Source organism: Vanellus vanellus (assembly GCF_965231255.1).
Source record: "Vanellus vanellus genome assembly, chromosome: 1".
Classification (NCBI taxonomy): Eukaryota; Metazoa; Chordata; class Aves; order Charadriiformes; family Charadriidae; genus Vanellus; species Vanellus vanellus.
Genome location: NC_138905.1, coordinates 18,002,975 through 18,018,976, shown reverse-complemented (window position 1 = coordinate 18,018,976; position 16,002 = coordinate 18,002,975). Strand labels below are relative to the sequence as shown.

The window sequence follows — 16,002 nt, the reverse complement described above, 5'->3', positions numbered from 1 at the left end:
TAAATTGAAATAGCCCCCTGAAGCAGGGATCAGAATAAATGCTGATTATTACCTGAAACCACAAGTTACAAGATGAAGCCATAGAAAATAGGAAGACAAAACATTAATCCTGCAAAAAGCAATTAATATAAGGAGTCATTTATGGATATTTAGCACTGATTTCTTTCAGAAGATTTTTAATTTAAAAGAAAGACGTTCCAAAGCCTGCTGGTAGAGTACTGACCTTTTTTTTTATTAGCCTTATTTATTAGCTGAAAAGGCAAGCATGTTTTGCAGGTAACAAGGTAACTGGAACAGAATGGGAATCATAGAGGCTACCTTTTGGTGATAACTGTTTGAAAAGATAGATATGACTATGGCGTGTCACATGAAGCAGTGGTAGGACTCATCTTGTTCACTTCACACTATACATCAACGAACTTGAAGAAGAATAAGCACTAGTGTGATCAACTACAGATAATTCAAAACTGCAGGGGGCAATAAATTTCTAAATGACATGGATGGACTAGAAGCATAGAGATAAATAGCTACTCAGTTCAGTGCAGCCAAATTAATGAGGCTGGGAACAAAACTAATCAAGTTAATTTCAATTAATGCATTCCGTAAAGTTACTGAAACTTTTCTATAATATCACTTTGACAAAGAGTTTTAAAGGAGGTAACAGATTGCTGTTACAGACGAATATATTTATGAACCATAAATAAAAGATAATTACTACAATCAAGTTTAATATACACCTAGAATGTATAAACAACTGTAAAAAACGTTGTACAAACTACTTGAAAACACAAGTCTAACAAATTTGATAGAATTAAACTTAAATAGGAAACCTGACAGACATAGCAGTACTGTCCCTCTTGAAGAAGTAAACAATGATCTGCTGAAGAGAAATTTCTTCTCAGAGACACTCTCCCTATGCCATAAAGTCTGGTCCTCTCCCCTCCTCTTAAAGCAACCAATTGTTTGCAAAAGATTCTGCAAGCACAGAGACCATCTTCATTCAGTAACAGAAGGTCCATTACAAGGAAAGGCAAGACCTGAAATGAAGTAAATCTACATCAAATTGTCTGCAAGGCAAGCACAAGCACAGGTTGACTGCACAAAACAACTGCTGCAAATTGTCCTCTCTGAATAACCTGGCATGTAGTACCAAAAGTGGGAGACTACGCAGACACACGGGTCCTACAGTCTACTCTATGTTTGTCTATTAAATACAGCTGTACTGCCACCTCCAGTCCTACCCTGCTGCCTCAATTTGGACCTAGTATACCTCAATATGATCTAATTGACAGGGGTCAGTCTTCAAGTCTCTCTCCAATCAAAACTGCTTCTTATAACAGGCTCCTTCTACCAGCCCACATTTCTTGCCATAACCTGGTTCAGCTTGTTTAGCAGCTTTCATTTTGTAATTTCAACTTTATGAGATTACCTCCTCACTCTTTGCATTATATTACTACTTGAAGGTATATTGTCAGGGCTCTCTCCTGCAGCACAAATCATATACCTAGAAGTAATATTTCTATAGGAACTGGTTGTTTTTTTTTTTCATATAGCTAACTATTCTTGACATCCAATTCACATTATACTTTCCCCATTTACATTAGAGGTAATAACAGCATAGCAATAGTCAAATAAAAAGTGTCAAATGGAAATAAGGCATATTATTTGCATCTGTTTATCATGCAAACAACAAAAAAGCCTGCAGGACAGAGAAGTGAAGTGTGCTAGGAGGGCTTAAGGGAAGACTCAGAACAACTACAAGGGCAACTATGAATTACAGGAGTGAGTTAATTAGTTCAGCTCCACAAGACATTAAAAAAATAAGTTAAGGGCATTTCTGAGCCATGGAAATAGGCTTTTTATTCATAAATAAGAGTTAAGTAACCTAAAATAATTCTTTTATATTCTGAGAATTCTGGGGTTGGGGTTTTTTTCCTTCCTTTCCTAGTTTCTGTTCTCATATTCTGCCTTGGTCTAAAAAGTATTTGCGTATGTAACTGTCTGCTGGATAAAACTGTACACAAAAACTTTGAGAATAGTTCTGTCATTATATATTTATGTAATGTTTACTAGTGGATTCACATCCCAATTGCAGGCTATACCTGGTATATTATTTTGCCCACTGTATAATTTGATGGGGTTGATAGAACCTATCTATCTCCACAATTTCACAATATCCAACTTATGCACCAAACCCAACTCCAAAATCTATTAGTGGGCTTCAATGGCTAAAATTATCTTCACTTCCAGGTTTATATACATAATCCAACTTTTTGAGAGTTTTCTTATGAAAGAACACACTCTTTCACAACCTTTGCCATACAAGACTAACATTGCATTTTACACTGTCTTTATAGGATAATCATTATTGAAGTGTCACTGAAAGGATTTCAAGGTCATTTGTATTACTTTGTGTTCTTAGTCTATGTTGATTTCTCAACTTATAAAAAAAAAAAAAAGCCTTGAGTTTAAAAATATGCATGACATTGTTTCAGTTCCACAGATTAACTTTTTTTTTTAATATTGCTTTGAAAGGACTTGTCCACATAATCTCTTTCAACAATATGCAAAACTATATTAAGAAAACAAAGTCAATAGAAATACTTTACTTCTGTTACTACTTCCAAGCAAAGCCAACCCTATTACACACAAAAATAAACAGAAATATTTGCTAAAATGTCTCCAAGACAACTACCCACTAATTCAATTCATTGTGACAAACAATACACAATCTGTGGATCTAACACAAAACAAAGACCCACACATACCACAACATCACACATACACACACAGAACGAGCCAGCTGCAATCAAACAGCTACCTGTGCCATCATTACTCACTACAAGTCTTAGCTTGGAGCCTGTTACCTAGTTCTACCTTTGCCCATTTTCCTTATTACTCTGAAGAAAAACATAAAATAAAAAAAAAAAAAAAAAAGCAGCAACCCCCAAAAGACACAACAACAAAAAAACCCTACCACACACAACACACAACAGTTTCCCAGGCTAATAGTGTCATTAAATCAAGATTCCTTTTTAAACTTAGTCTTCACTGAACATGAAGCTAAACCAAACAACTCCCAAAAGCGCACACGTGCACACACCAGATTCTGATGAACTGTACATGTAGTCATATGTATACATGTATATATGCATATGTCAGGGAAAGTGTGTGTAATGTAGTCTGAGCACTACCATCACAAAAGGTCTACTACTAACAGCTTCATGACCATCAAGAGTTTGCATGTCGTAAATAGAGCTCATTTCTTTCACTAAGAAAAATCATTAGTTATTTATAGATTTATTAGGAAATGCTGCTGGATATATCCTAGACACAAATACAAAATATTTGTATCGATCTAATTCACAGAACTCATTCTGTACTCATTACAGTTTGTACAGCAAGAGAAAGAACAAGCTTCCTATAAACAAACATAGAAAAGAAATTATTTAGTGATACCTACAAGAAAGAATATTGAGAGCTTATCAGATATAACAGCAACATACTCAAATTTCATACTCCTCTGCATTTCTCTGTATGAGATTTAGCAAGTTCAATAGGGAAAAACACAAAACCAGTTTGTTTAAATAATATCAACTAAACTCTCACCACAGTCAGGGTGACTGCAGTCCTAATAAGAGTGGAAATTTTCTGTCACTCCCTTGCAAAATATTTCACTTGAGTTCATAAGTTTGATTTACTGGGAAAGTATTCCCACCTAATTAAACAGCAAAAGTGAAATAGAGGTATTTAATTTAAACTTTGTCTTCCCCCTTACTTTGTAACCTTATATAACAAAGATTACTACCATGACAACACTCTTTAAAAGTTTTATGAGTTTTCGTGTTGGTCACAATCACATAGCTCATAACATCTGTTAGATCAAAGGGAGAAAAAGTGATATTTGATTATCATTTTTAAGCTTGTATAAAATACAGAATTTGCTTTAACACTTCAGAGTTTATTCACAATTACATTTTATAAGAATGTCCTATGACTCACTGGTGTTAAGACTCATCGAGTTAGTATTTTTTCCATAGTTCTTTGCTAGCATCAATCTCACAATAAGACACAGCACAGAAAAAAAAAAAAAGCTACAACTTGGACCATATCATACTGAAGAAGTCTTGTAACAACTACAGTGCAGGAAAGTGCCAATTCAAGAACTGCAAACATGCAGTTTCTAATTCTTTCCATAACATCATCTTGTAGATACCTTCCAGAATGATATAACTCAAAGTCATTTTGTTTATTAATTATTTTGACACAAGCTCCTACTTCTAAGTGACCAGCCAAGTTCTCCAAATGCAGTGTACTATTTCTACTTGCTACAGATTTTCATTTGGGATACAAAGCCATTTGATTCCGTGATACCCTCTCAGCACTTGTACTTACTATTCAGCAGTTAAAATCCAGTGCACAAAGGGAACAGTCAAGTTATCTGACAATACATTTGTTTCCACATTAACATGTTGTCAGCATTCACAGATGAGACACAGAACTACTGTATCAGTCTGTGAATACTAAGAATGCTCACTGAGTAGACAAGCAGTAATACTTCCACGCCTCATCGTTCTTCACATCTGTAATTCTAAGCGTGAGAATCATTCTTATACTGCATACTGTTCCACTATGAGGCATTAACATTAAACACAGCTAATTATACTTTGTTTTTTCTCCAGAGATTAGTCCAGGAGGAAGAAATAACGTGAGAAAGAAATGAACAAGAAGTCATCTAATACCCTACGAATGCAAATTGCACGTTACAAGCATGAATACTACAAGCATTGAATTATATTTTCTTTCCTTTGCAAGATCAATTCCAAGTGTTGAAAGGATTAGATACCAAACTATCAGGCAGAACCGTACATCAAACAGGAAAAATTGATAGTTAAAGAGTAATTCAGATGTAATTCATAGCTCCTATAAGAAATACTCACCAAGATCTGTATTGGGGCCAGCAAGTAGCTGCTTAAATTTGTCTAATCGGGATGCTTCTCTTTCAGTTAATCCAGGAGTAACTGAGGTATTATAGTCTGCCATTCCACTCACCAAGGGAGGTGTGGAAGTTTGTGGAAGGGACTGTGATCTCTGCATGGAAGAATTTTCACTAGCATTATCTGAAGGGAAAAAGAAGCATAACAGTTAGCCTCAGCTACTGAGAAGGCTACTAACTTGGATTTAATTTGCAAAATGACACTAGAATTATGTTTTGGAGAAATGTAAGCTCAAATATAGCACAAGTTTGGAGACTTCAAATGACTTGGATTTAGCAAGAGGAGCATTCCTCTTCCATGCAATATTCTACAACTAGCACACATCAATTAGAGATCATACTAACAGCAAGGCTAATTGATTTCTAGTATCTCTGTGCTATGGGAAAGATGTTTCTATTCCACTCACCATTCTAACAAAAAAAAAAAAAAAAAAGGCTAGGAAATCATTGAAATTAATTAAAGTTTATACATAAAACACAGACCAGATCACATTAGGATGAACTTTCCAGTCCACATGCATGTTTTCTCCAGTTTTTCAACATACTTATATAGTAGCATTTTAATAACAATTTTTCACAATAGTAGAAACATTATTAATTGCATACATCTTGGTGCGTTACCCATTAAAATACATTCAATAGTGTCACTTCCTTCCAAAACTGAGGATGTATTAAGGCTGAAAACAAAAAAGTTTAATTATTCTTCCTTCACCTATGTATTTCTCACACGTATGCTTTACAGTTTAGTATGGTACGCAGTATCTCCCTCAAATAAATCAATACTGATTAATAATGTTCTCCTGTGGTATTAAGAAGAGGTTCGGAAGGGGTTAATTCTTAAAGGGCAAATATTATAACTCTCCTCATTTGATTTTCAACATCTTTTTCTTTTTTTTAACATACCTGATGAACTCGATGTATGACCTTCACTGACTGATTTAACAAGCCTATTATCACCACATGCAACTGAAGTCAGCTCTGCAGATTCTACTTGTTTTTCTTCCTGTAGATGTTCTTCCTGAAATTTATGCTGTTCTTGTAGCTTGCTGTGATTCTGAATTACTTTGTGAGCCGTTTCCATGACCACTTCTGTATTTAAGTTTTCAGCAGCTATTGCTAAGAGTTCATCATCATCATCCCCAAGATCCCAAGCATCACTTGTGTTACTTTCAAATTCTTGGAAGGTGCTGACTTTCTTTAGTTTCACTGGAGTTGTAGGTGGCTTTGAACCTGGTTTTATCAAGCTGTTAAAAAACAAATAAACAATATTTAGAGAACTAGTAATGGAGTAAGAAAAACACTATGGATAAGGCCAAAAAACAAAAGTTCATCTCCCTCCACTCATGTTACTGCTACATCTGCCCATGATAACATGCGGCTGAGTATGTCTGAGAACAAGAGCAGGACAAAACTGACTCTTCTTGGCTTTGAATAGAAGCTGAACAAATCCTTCCTTCCGTTGTCTTTAAAAAAAAAAAAAAAAGGAATAAAAGAAAGAAAAAACAGACACATACTCCCTCTCCCTCCCAAAAAAAAAGACCAACCTCAAAGTCAAATAAAACAAATACTACTGGAATAGTTTATAAGATAGATAGGACACATTGAACTTCTCTTGCTTCGTGAACTTTTGTAGAGATTTCAGGCTTCTCACTGTAATTGCTGCGTAACAACACAGAAGCAGTAATCAACTCATCAGGTCATCACAAGCAATCACATAATACAATCACTGTCATAAACAAATCAAGTCTCACCTTGAAACTCATTAGATCTATCAGTCCTCCCCATTCAGGCACTCAGCATGAATTTCCTTCAGAACTTTGCTCTTCTCATAGGCAGGATACTTCCTCAAGTTACTAAGTCTAAGTTAACTACTTACAAGTCTAAGTGCACCCTGATCGGCTCTTAACCTTTTGTCCCTCTGTCAACATGCAGTATAAGACCGATGAACCAAGTATCCCTCCATAGTTTGGCACTTGTTCTCACTTACAGTAATGCAGAGCAATCACATCTTCCTCCAAATTTCAGCTAAATAAGCATTAAATTGAGAGTTTCCAAGCCTGCTCTCAAAAATAAAGTTACTGCCACTAACTTAAATGCCTTTTCTGACCACCCCTGTCTTTCCACCTGTGCTAGTTTAACTTTTTTCTGTTAAGACAAGGCAGCCAGAATTGCAAATCAGAAAAAGTTCTCACACAGTCTTCATACTATGTCAGTAAGTGTTTCTGCTATGCATTACAGGGAATATCTTTCCTAACAGGTGCTACAACACTAACACTTTCCCGCCAACTGTCATCATTGTCTAAAACAGCAAAGTCTTTCTCCTGTCATTAGTTCAAGAAATAAGCTTCTAGGTTTTGTTACTGGATCTGTCTATAACTCCATATTTTGAATCAGTTCATCTAATACCTTTTTCTTCAGTCCTAAAGGTCACACATTTCAACTGTCTTCAACTCTGTGTGATCTGAAAATTAAGTAGCATATGTTTACTTCTTGTGCCATTTCAAACTAGCCTTTGAAAAAAAATCCACTAGAAGTATGACCTCCTTCCAAGCCAATACTTTTCCTTCTAACATTATTTATTGTCCCTACCACTTTGGGCCATTCATTTCAGTGGTCGCACAATTTTCCCAAAATTCTCACATACATCAATGTTTTAACAGCAATGCTGGTTTCAAAGCAGCTGTGAAATCTACCAACAAACCATAAACAACTTTGTCTTTCACAAAGCTTAAAACAAACTGTCTTTCAAAAAACAAATAAGACAATAAAGCAAAACATAAAAAGCAGAAGCTGTTAGAATGCAGCATTTTGCTAAACACCTCAGCCATAAAGAGATAAAAATAATTCACTTGCATTAGTTGTGGGTTATCAGCATGAAATTTATTTGGTTACTAATGATGTTTAGCATAATGTTGCCACTGTCATACACATTGTGTTCTGATATCCAATAATCATGATGTAAGGCAATAAACTCTTAAATCACTGTAAAATCTACTCTACCTACTGTCTTCTCACTCACAAGCAAAATGCCCATCTTTGCCTCAAAATGATCTACACCACAACCCAACTTTTCTCTCATAGACAAATAAATGCAGTCCATCAACAGAAAGATACATGCAGAAAAGCCACTTACACCTGACTTGTAAGCTTCATCTGCTAAATTAAGATTAGTATTTACCATACAATTTCCAATTTATAAGGCACTGTAAACAGATAATAAAAGTTGGCAATCTATGTTTGTGAAGAACTGAACAGCTGATTTGTTGCTCCCAATATAGTAAGCACCAGGAAGTCACAAAAGAGAAGTTAGAACAGAGGAGTCAAGATTAAGACAAAAATTGAAAAAGCAAGATTAACACTAAGGTTTATAGCCAAGAGGGAAGAAAAAGAGGAGAGAAAGCAGACGAGGTTCAAATTACCTGGAATATTTAAATATTAGATTAACTTACGTTCCATGCAATAATGGATCAAAAGGCGGATGCTGAGCTCCATATACATGTTGAATACTAAAGGAAAAGAAAGAGAGTTATCACAAAAATAATAAAATATTTGAGGGCTTTCTGTAAATAGTCAATAATAAACAGAACTGAAATGTTCCAACAGTTTTCCATTTCAAAGAATCCCACATACCCCTAAAAATAATGGTGCTGAAATTGAAGCATATACTGAAAAGTTGCTTAATAAAAATCATAGATTTGCCAAACAGAATCTACTTTTGAGGTCTAGGCTAACTTAGGCTAACTTATTTTTCTGACCAGGAATTAAAACAAGAAAAAAAGTTAACTCCACAATAAGAATCTACAATGCTCTTAAATTCTTTCTCTTTTCTGATTTATCATTTCTTCATTTACCTCTTGGAAAAAAAAAAAAAGTCAAAGAAACATCTGCAAAGATTGAATCTTCTATATACCCTTGTCACCCAAAATCCAACCAGTCAATTCTTAACTGTTACTAAAGTATAAGGCTGATAAAGAAAAATGCAGAAGATTGCATATTAGAGAATAAAAGCCATGGCAGTATTAAAAAAAAAAAAAAAGTTTAAATAAATAAGCTTCCAAGGACACATTTATTCACCACAATATTTAACATTAAAAACCAGCACGTTACTGTGTGAATAATAAAACTCTCTACAAACTAAAAGCTCACTTCCTCTCAGTCTGCAGCCATAAAATTATTTTATAAGTTAAAAAAACTCCACAGAAAACACATCAAGATTTACGTGTGGCTTCAAAATGGAATTTTTTGCTACAAAACTCTCTGATTGCAAGAGGAACAAATCATATGCAACTTTAACATCTACTTAAACCTGTACTGAAAACCACATAAAAGGAGACAAACATGCCCTCCTGGCAAATCAAAACCAACCTCCAGACCATAAATATTTATAAATAAGTCTGACCTTAGTAAACCTGAGATAGAACCAAGCCAAAAAGACTACAGTCATAACAAATTTTAAGCGAGGCTTATAGTTATATTACAGGGGCAGTATTAACAGTAGTGAAATTAGCCCGAAAGACGACTGAGGGTGGTGGTTTATGAGCTCAATCAATTTTTATATAATACCATACAAATCAAAAAGTCAGTCCACCACCAATCTTTCTACACAATGGTACGCCATACACTCGATGGTCAAGTCTCTGTACTCTCCTGCTCTACGCTCACAGGAGGGTCAGGTGACACTTTCCATTTTGGCATACGGACAGAATCTGCCTCTTCCTTCACTCTATGAATGACCATGATCGGAATCCACTCAACTATAAAGCAACAACAATCCTCTCCGCACTATTAAAAAAAAAATAAAATCAAAAGCACACTATCCACGGTGTCCTTATTTTCCACATGCCTGCAGCTGCCTGCAAATTAATTAACTGCAACTACTCACAGACCCTGTGTAATCGAGGAGGGTCAAAAGTGGTTTTAACCCCAAAGAACTCAGCAAAGTTGCAAAAGAGGAATTCCACACAGACAAGAACATTTGGACCAAAAGAGTTAGTTTACGACTATCAAAACAAAACCACTACCCATTAGTGCTTACGGCTAACTAAGAATGGAATAAGTTTCATGACAAGTAGGATTATTTTGCCAAATTAGGTAAATGGTACGAAGTATAGAGCTACTACTCCCTGAGAACCAAGAACACACATCGCTCTTACAAAAAGAACATAAGAAACTGAATTACTCCAGTATGAGAACATTTTAGAGATGGGAGTAGAGAATGTTATTGTTAAATAATCATCCGAACATGCATTCCTAGCCTGACGTAATGGTCAAAAGAGTTAATGTAACTCTGGGGATGTATTCCCTGGAAATTTTTGAATGGGAGAAAGTGTTTGTAGCTCTTAGCAATCATACATCGGCTGGGTGTGCTGTTCACGCTTCAGGAATAAAGTTGAGAAACTGATGATATTTTCAATTATCAAGCAGAAACTAATATATGGTTATCTGCCTAAAAAGTGCAGTTTCCTGCGTAGTACTTCAAAATATCATAACTTGTATCAAGTCACAAAACTTCAAAACTTTTATCATTGCCGAGAGCTACAAATGCATTCTCCCATTCACAATTTTCCAGGGAACACACCCCCAAAACCACGCTAACTCTTTCGACCATGACATCCGGCTGAGAACGCAGGTTCAAATAATTATTTAACAACTTTTCTTCTACAAGTTATAAACGGCGCTGGCTGAGCCCCCACCGGCGATCTTCGATCAGATAACTGGAGACGCCCAACACCTAAGCGCTGCGGGCACTCAGCTACTGAGAGACAACCGAGGGAAGGACGGAGAGGCCTTACACCAACCGCCCAGCTACCAGCAGTGACCGACCAGCCGCGCTCCCTGCAGAGGGCACAGGACCGACAGGGGCCCGTTAAACTCAGCGGCCGAACACGGCGCTGGGGCCTCCCGCGGGGCCCCGACCTTCCCGCTGTCCCGCTCACCTGCCCGGCACCTTCGCGCCGCTCCGCTTCCAGAACTGCTTCCTGCCCCCGTCGCTCGCCATGGCGGCCGTCACCTCATCCCCCTCCCCGCGGCGCGGCTCGCAGCCCCCGACCCGCTCCCTCAGGCTTCACTTCCCCCCGCTCCCTTCCACAGGAACGGGACTGAGCGCCGCCATCTTGGGACCAGGAAACAACCCCGCTCCGCATTCGCCTCTCAAGGCGGCTCGGAGGCTTCAGCCAACCAGAAGTAAGAGTGCTGCCGGGTGGGTCATGTTGGGCCAATCGTAGCGAGGGAAGGTTAGGCCTCAGGTGAGGGAGGAGTTTGGGGTAGAGCCTGCTGCGGTGGCGGCTTGGGCCGCCCTTCCCGTCATGGCGGCGGAGCTGCGTCCAGCTTCGCCTGCGGGGTCGGGGTCGGGGTCGGGGTCGGGGTCGGGGTCGGCAGAGAGGCGGCGGGAAAGCGGCTGGCAGCGGCGGTGCCCGTCGGGCCGGCGCCGGGAGCCTTGGCCGGGCCCTGTCGCCTCTGTGTAAACCCAGGCTGAGGCCGTCGGCAGCGGGGAGTCTCTCCCTTTCCCTGGCCCTGTGGTGGTGTGTAAGGTGCCAGCCTGTAATGGTACAGAGATCTGCGCTTGGTTCCTGTCTGTGATTAGCTAAAGCATTCCTATAAAGTAAGGTTTTACTCGATACTTTACATGGTACCCCGGGTATGATGTTTTCAGGCTTTAATCCTTTTTTATTTAACCACAAAGGGTAATTCAGAGTACTCTAGAAGAAATGCAAAACTGCCTGTGTTGATGGAAGGAGACATTAATTGAAGATAAGAGGACAGATTTCAAACAGATTATATCTAACACAGTTTTATAACAAAATACATCAGACTTTTCCCTTTTTTTGTTGTTGTTTTTCAGTTATTTACCCAATTACCGGGGGGGGGGGGGGGAGGCGGCTTCAATTTTTCTTGGCTTTGAAGTTCTCCTAAAGATTGGACTCATTCAATCATTGTATCCACTTCATTTATTTGCTTTGAGATGATACAAGATTTAGGGTCTTTATACGTGTCTGTAGAGTTGTCAGCAATTCTGATCCAAGGATACACCACTTCTGCAAATAAAATAGGCATGGTTTTATGTTCATCTTTGGAGTATGGCTCCTGAGAAAACAATGCTGAGTTACAGAGGTTTTTGCTGCATCCTAATGCATGACTAATTTAATATGTCAAAGATTGTTCAGGGAACATTCTGTCATAATTAACTCAGAAACTGGAATGTAGTGTAAGACCTGGCCTGCAACACGTGTTCTTTATGTATTTCATGTGGAAGTTATTTATTAAGAATAAAAAAAAAAAAAAAAGTTTTCTGCCAGCTTTTGGATTGACTTTAGCAGTTACCTTCTAAGAACTGACAAAAATAAAATGTTTTGCAGGTCTTGCTAGGTTACAGTCCTCGAGTGAAAGCTGCACATCCCAGTAATTTCAATGCTACTTATAAATAAATATGCTACTGGTAGTATCCTCTTCTCTACTTGTAACCTTTAAATAGGATCCCTCTTACAGGTTCTAGACCTGTAAGCTTTTTGTAACGCATCATGACCTTGAGTATCAGCAGTTTTATTAGAATACACAAGAAACATAATGTAATATGAGCTATGTCTATTAGCTAAAGTGAAAATGAAACCCACAAGGTCATGAGTGAAACTTTGCTCGTTCTTAGCTAGAAAAATTTAAATTCGACTTGTTGCTGTTAGAATACAAAAATGAGGTACTTTTCGGTTGTAACAGTCAAGAAAGTGATAAAACCATAAAAGATACAGTTTATCATTAGCATTAATAGGGATGTTGAAACTATATTTATGTTCTTTTTATTCATTCATTGTTGATATTTGTCAAAGGGAAACTTAATTAGCCTCAGCCTAGATAGCCTAAGCCATCTGTCATCCTTGTAAAAGTTGACCTGAATCCTGAAGTAACGCCATTTAACTTTTGTGTCAGTCTGGTGCAGCCATGTGGAACTTCTGGTTCATTTTAGAAGTGGAGGTTTTATTGAATTACATAATAAAGTTAGTACAAAGTTAACTGTATTATTTAGTTTTCATTATATTCCGTGTATGTCACCTTGTGCTTCAGTTTTTAGTGTGGTGCAGAATTTTATACTGGAAACAAATAACTGTTGCATAGATTTTTTCACATGAGTAAGTCGGACCTGCAAATGGCACTACATTTGTATCGAGAAGAACTGGAAGTACACAGTCACAAAATCTCTGTCAGTGCTACTGTGGAGAGCTGCTGCCAGTTTAGACCCTTGGACTGAAGTGATATGGAACTGGACTGGGCCTTCTCTGTTGTTGACTTTCAAGAAGGCAAGGACATTATTTTCATTCCCTTTCCATTCACTTTTGTATGTTTTTCCTTATTCTGTGTTTTATTTTATGCACAAACCTGTGTTGCCAGGGTTTTGGAAATGGAAGGGATTTGGAAGGAGAAACCTTTCAAGACCCCATTGGGTAATTTAGGTACAATTCCTTATGCCCATCACTTAAGGTGATCCAATCACAAAGAGTGTGTCCTTGAACAGGACTTATAAAACAGCATGAATATAGTATTATAAAAAGGTAAGTTCACAGCTATAGAGTACTTGGAAGGAGAAGATGGTCTAAACATGTATTTTAGCAGTGTTCCTGTTTAACTTTCTTGGATACAGAACTGTAACGTGGGTAGCTGAGGGCGTACACAGATTCAGCAGTCAACCTCTTTATTGCGTTTGAGAAGGAGATCTGCCAGTGCTCATGTGCTGTCATTCAAGGAGTATAACAACACTGCAGTCACCACAGGGACTCGCCTACTGCAGCTGATTAGCATAGTCTTCAAACACTCCCAAGAATCTAAATAAGCACTTGGGAAATTGGTTAGTGTTGAGTTGTGCTTAACTGTAGTTACGCTGCTTCAAATATCCAAACTAGTTTTTTGAAAGTCCATGCAACTATAGTAACTAAACACTGCCCTACTGGGATTGCAGTATAAACTTGCAGTAACATTTCAGTTACCACTTGCATGGGAATTTTTGTTACTTCAGGGCAAGAAGAAATATTAAAAGGCCTACTGCAGTATTTGTTTTGTTTCATGCAAAGTTGTATGCAAAAATTTATAGTTAGGAAGAGGTCTGTTGCCAGCATGGGCAGATAATGTACTGAGTTAACGAGAGGTTTGTGGGCTGTGGGCCTTCTGTTTTTTCTTTGCTTTTATTTTTCTTGGGCATTTTTCAGAATCAAGTCATTGCATACAGTCGATAAATGTTATTGAAGATGCTCAGGAGGTTTCTGTATGTTCTAAAGTGTAAAAATGTAGCCATGTTCTTGGCTGATCAAAATTAGGAATGTTGTAGCTTGCACTAGCAATATTTTGAACCAAATAGACACTGAGATGTTCATTTAGTGTGATAGCTGGTGAGATATATACATGTGTTTCAGTGGACATTCAGTGATACCAAATTGTTTTTCAGCTCATGTGTTCCAGAGAGCTTCTGCTAATATTACTGCACTGGTACAGTAAGGTAGATGTTTCTGTGGAGGTGCAGTGTATTTTGGGAAAATAAGCTTTTCTGATGATGCACGGGGAAGTATAGATTGATGCTAAACAGAATTAACTAAGCTGACAACAGCCGTCCCCTGATAACTTAGCTGCACTCACACCAGGAGTGTTTGCTGATAAAGTTGTGTAAGGTAGGGAGTGTGCTTTTTCATGTTTATCCTTACATCGCCATGTCAGCAACACACTAGTGTAGATGCAACTGCAAGGCGTGGTTTAAACTGACTTATTCTACAAGCTAACAAGACTACGTTTCTCTATATGCATTTTTTTGGTTGCTTTAAATCAATAAGAAAAAAAAAATTAAACTGAATTCAAATGAGACGCTTCCATGTTGAAGCATTAGTTTCTGCACACATGGTTACTGCTTTACCCAACTGGTGGAACTGCTTCTGAATGTGGCACACAGGGCTTTCTGTGGTGGCTGATCACTGTTTCTGTTTGGTCCATGCACATGCCTTTCTACCGAGCCATTGTATTCATCTACTTTATTGTAAACACCATGGAAGAAGCAGTTCTTTAAAATGAAATTGAGCAAAGGGAGTGAAGTTGCCAAGGAAGCTAACTCAAAACCAGCATTCAGCACAAAAAGAGAAGGGTAGTAGAAACAGAGAGAGCCACTTAGACTAGGGAAGACAGCAATCCCAGAGGGTACAGTGCTTGGTGACAAAAAGATACGAGGCAAAGTAAGATAAAAGGGAGAAGGAGTCACGTAGAACCATGTAAGAAGGAACAAAGGGAAATTAAAGAAGAGAGATAGCCAATAGCTAACTTGAAAGAGGTTAAACATGTTCCAACAAATCACATAGTCACAACAGCTCTGCAGTGCAGTGTAATTTTCCTCCAGAAAACTGGAGATGAAAAGAAGGGGGAAGGAATCAACATGAGAGAGTAATGGCCAGGAGGAGTCATCATTGGAGACGGACAGTCATCATAGCATTTTGTAACTTTTTCTCTGTAAGTGGCCTTCTCTATTGCACGTGAATTGAACGAGATTTTGAAAATAAGAGTGCACTTGCCAAAAACACAGTGGTAGTGCACAGGTATGGAATTGTGCACACTCACACTCAGTATTCAGTAACAATGAAAGAAGACTGAAACAGAAAAGAGCATAAATAAATATGTGCTGCCTCTGGGTAAAAGTCTTTGCCCCTGGTTTCTCCTTCTAGAAAAGTGGGTAGTTTTCAAAAGCTGTCATTCACTAAAATATTAGTAACACTGCTCGTGTTTACATTTCATGCATTTTTAGGTGAAGGTTTTTAGTTTTATCCATGTCACAACCTCAATTGATAATCTGACACTGTCTGTTGGACATAGCCTGGAACAGCACTCTGTCCAAGGAGAGCTTGCTCACCAGCAGTCCAAGGGATGAAACTGCTCTTCCCTGGAGCCTGATGCAATTTGCAGTTGGGGCATAAATGACTCAGAAGAGGAAGGACGCTTTGTAAGTGGAAGTCTTGGGTAGAAGACGGGGAAGTTGGCAAAAGCAACAG

The 16,002-nt window shown here is 38.0% G+C and overlaps 1 protein-coding gene across 1 annotated transcript in view; it reads right to left on the bottom strand.

Annotated features, from left to right (window-relative positions):
- TBC1D22A (TBC1 domain family member 22A) overlaps positions 1-11,023 on the bottom strand; it is a 186,038-nt gene extending 175,015 nt beyond the window's left edge. Inside the window, exons 1-4 of the mRNA XM_082481944.1 lie at positions 10,933-11,023; positions 8,446-8,502; positions 5,900-6,240; positions 4,941-5,120 (exon numbers count right to left, since the gene is read on the bottom strand). Coding sequence (XP_082338070.1) covers positions 4,941-5,120; positions 5,900-6,240; positions 8,446-8,502; positions 10,933-10,994 — 640 coding nt within the window. The 5' untranslated portion in view covers positions 10,995-11,023. The remainder of the gene's footprint in view (positions 1-4,940; positions 5,121-5,899; positions 6,241-8,445; positions 8,503-10,932) is intronic.
- Between the last annotated feature and the right edge of the window lie 4,979 nt (positions 11,024-16,002).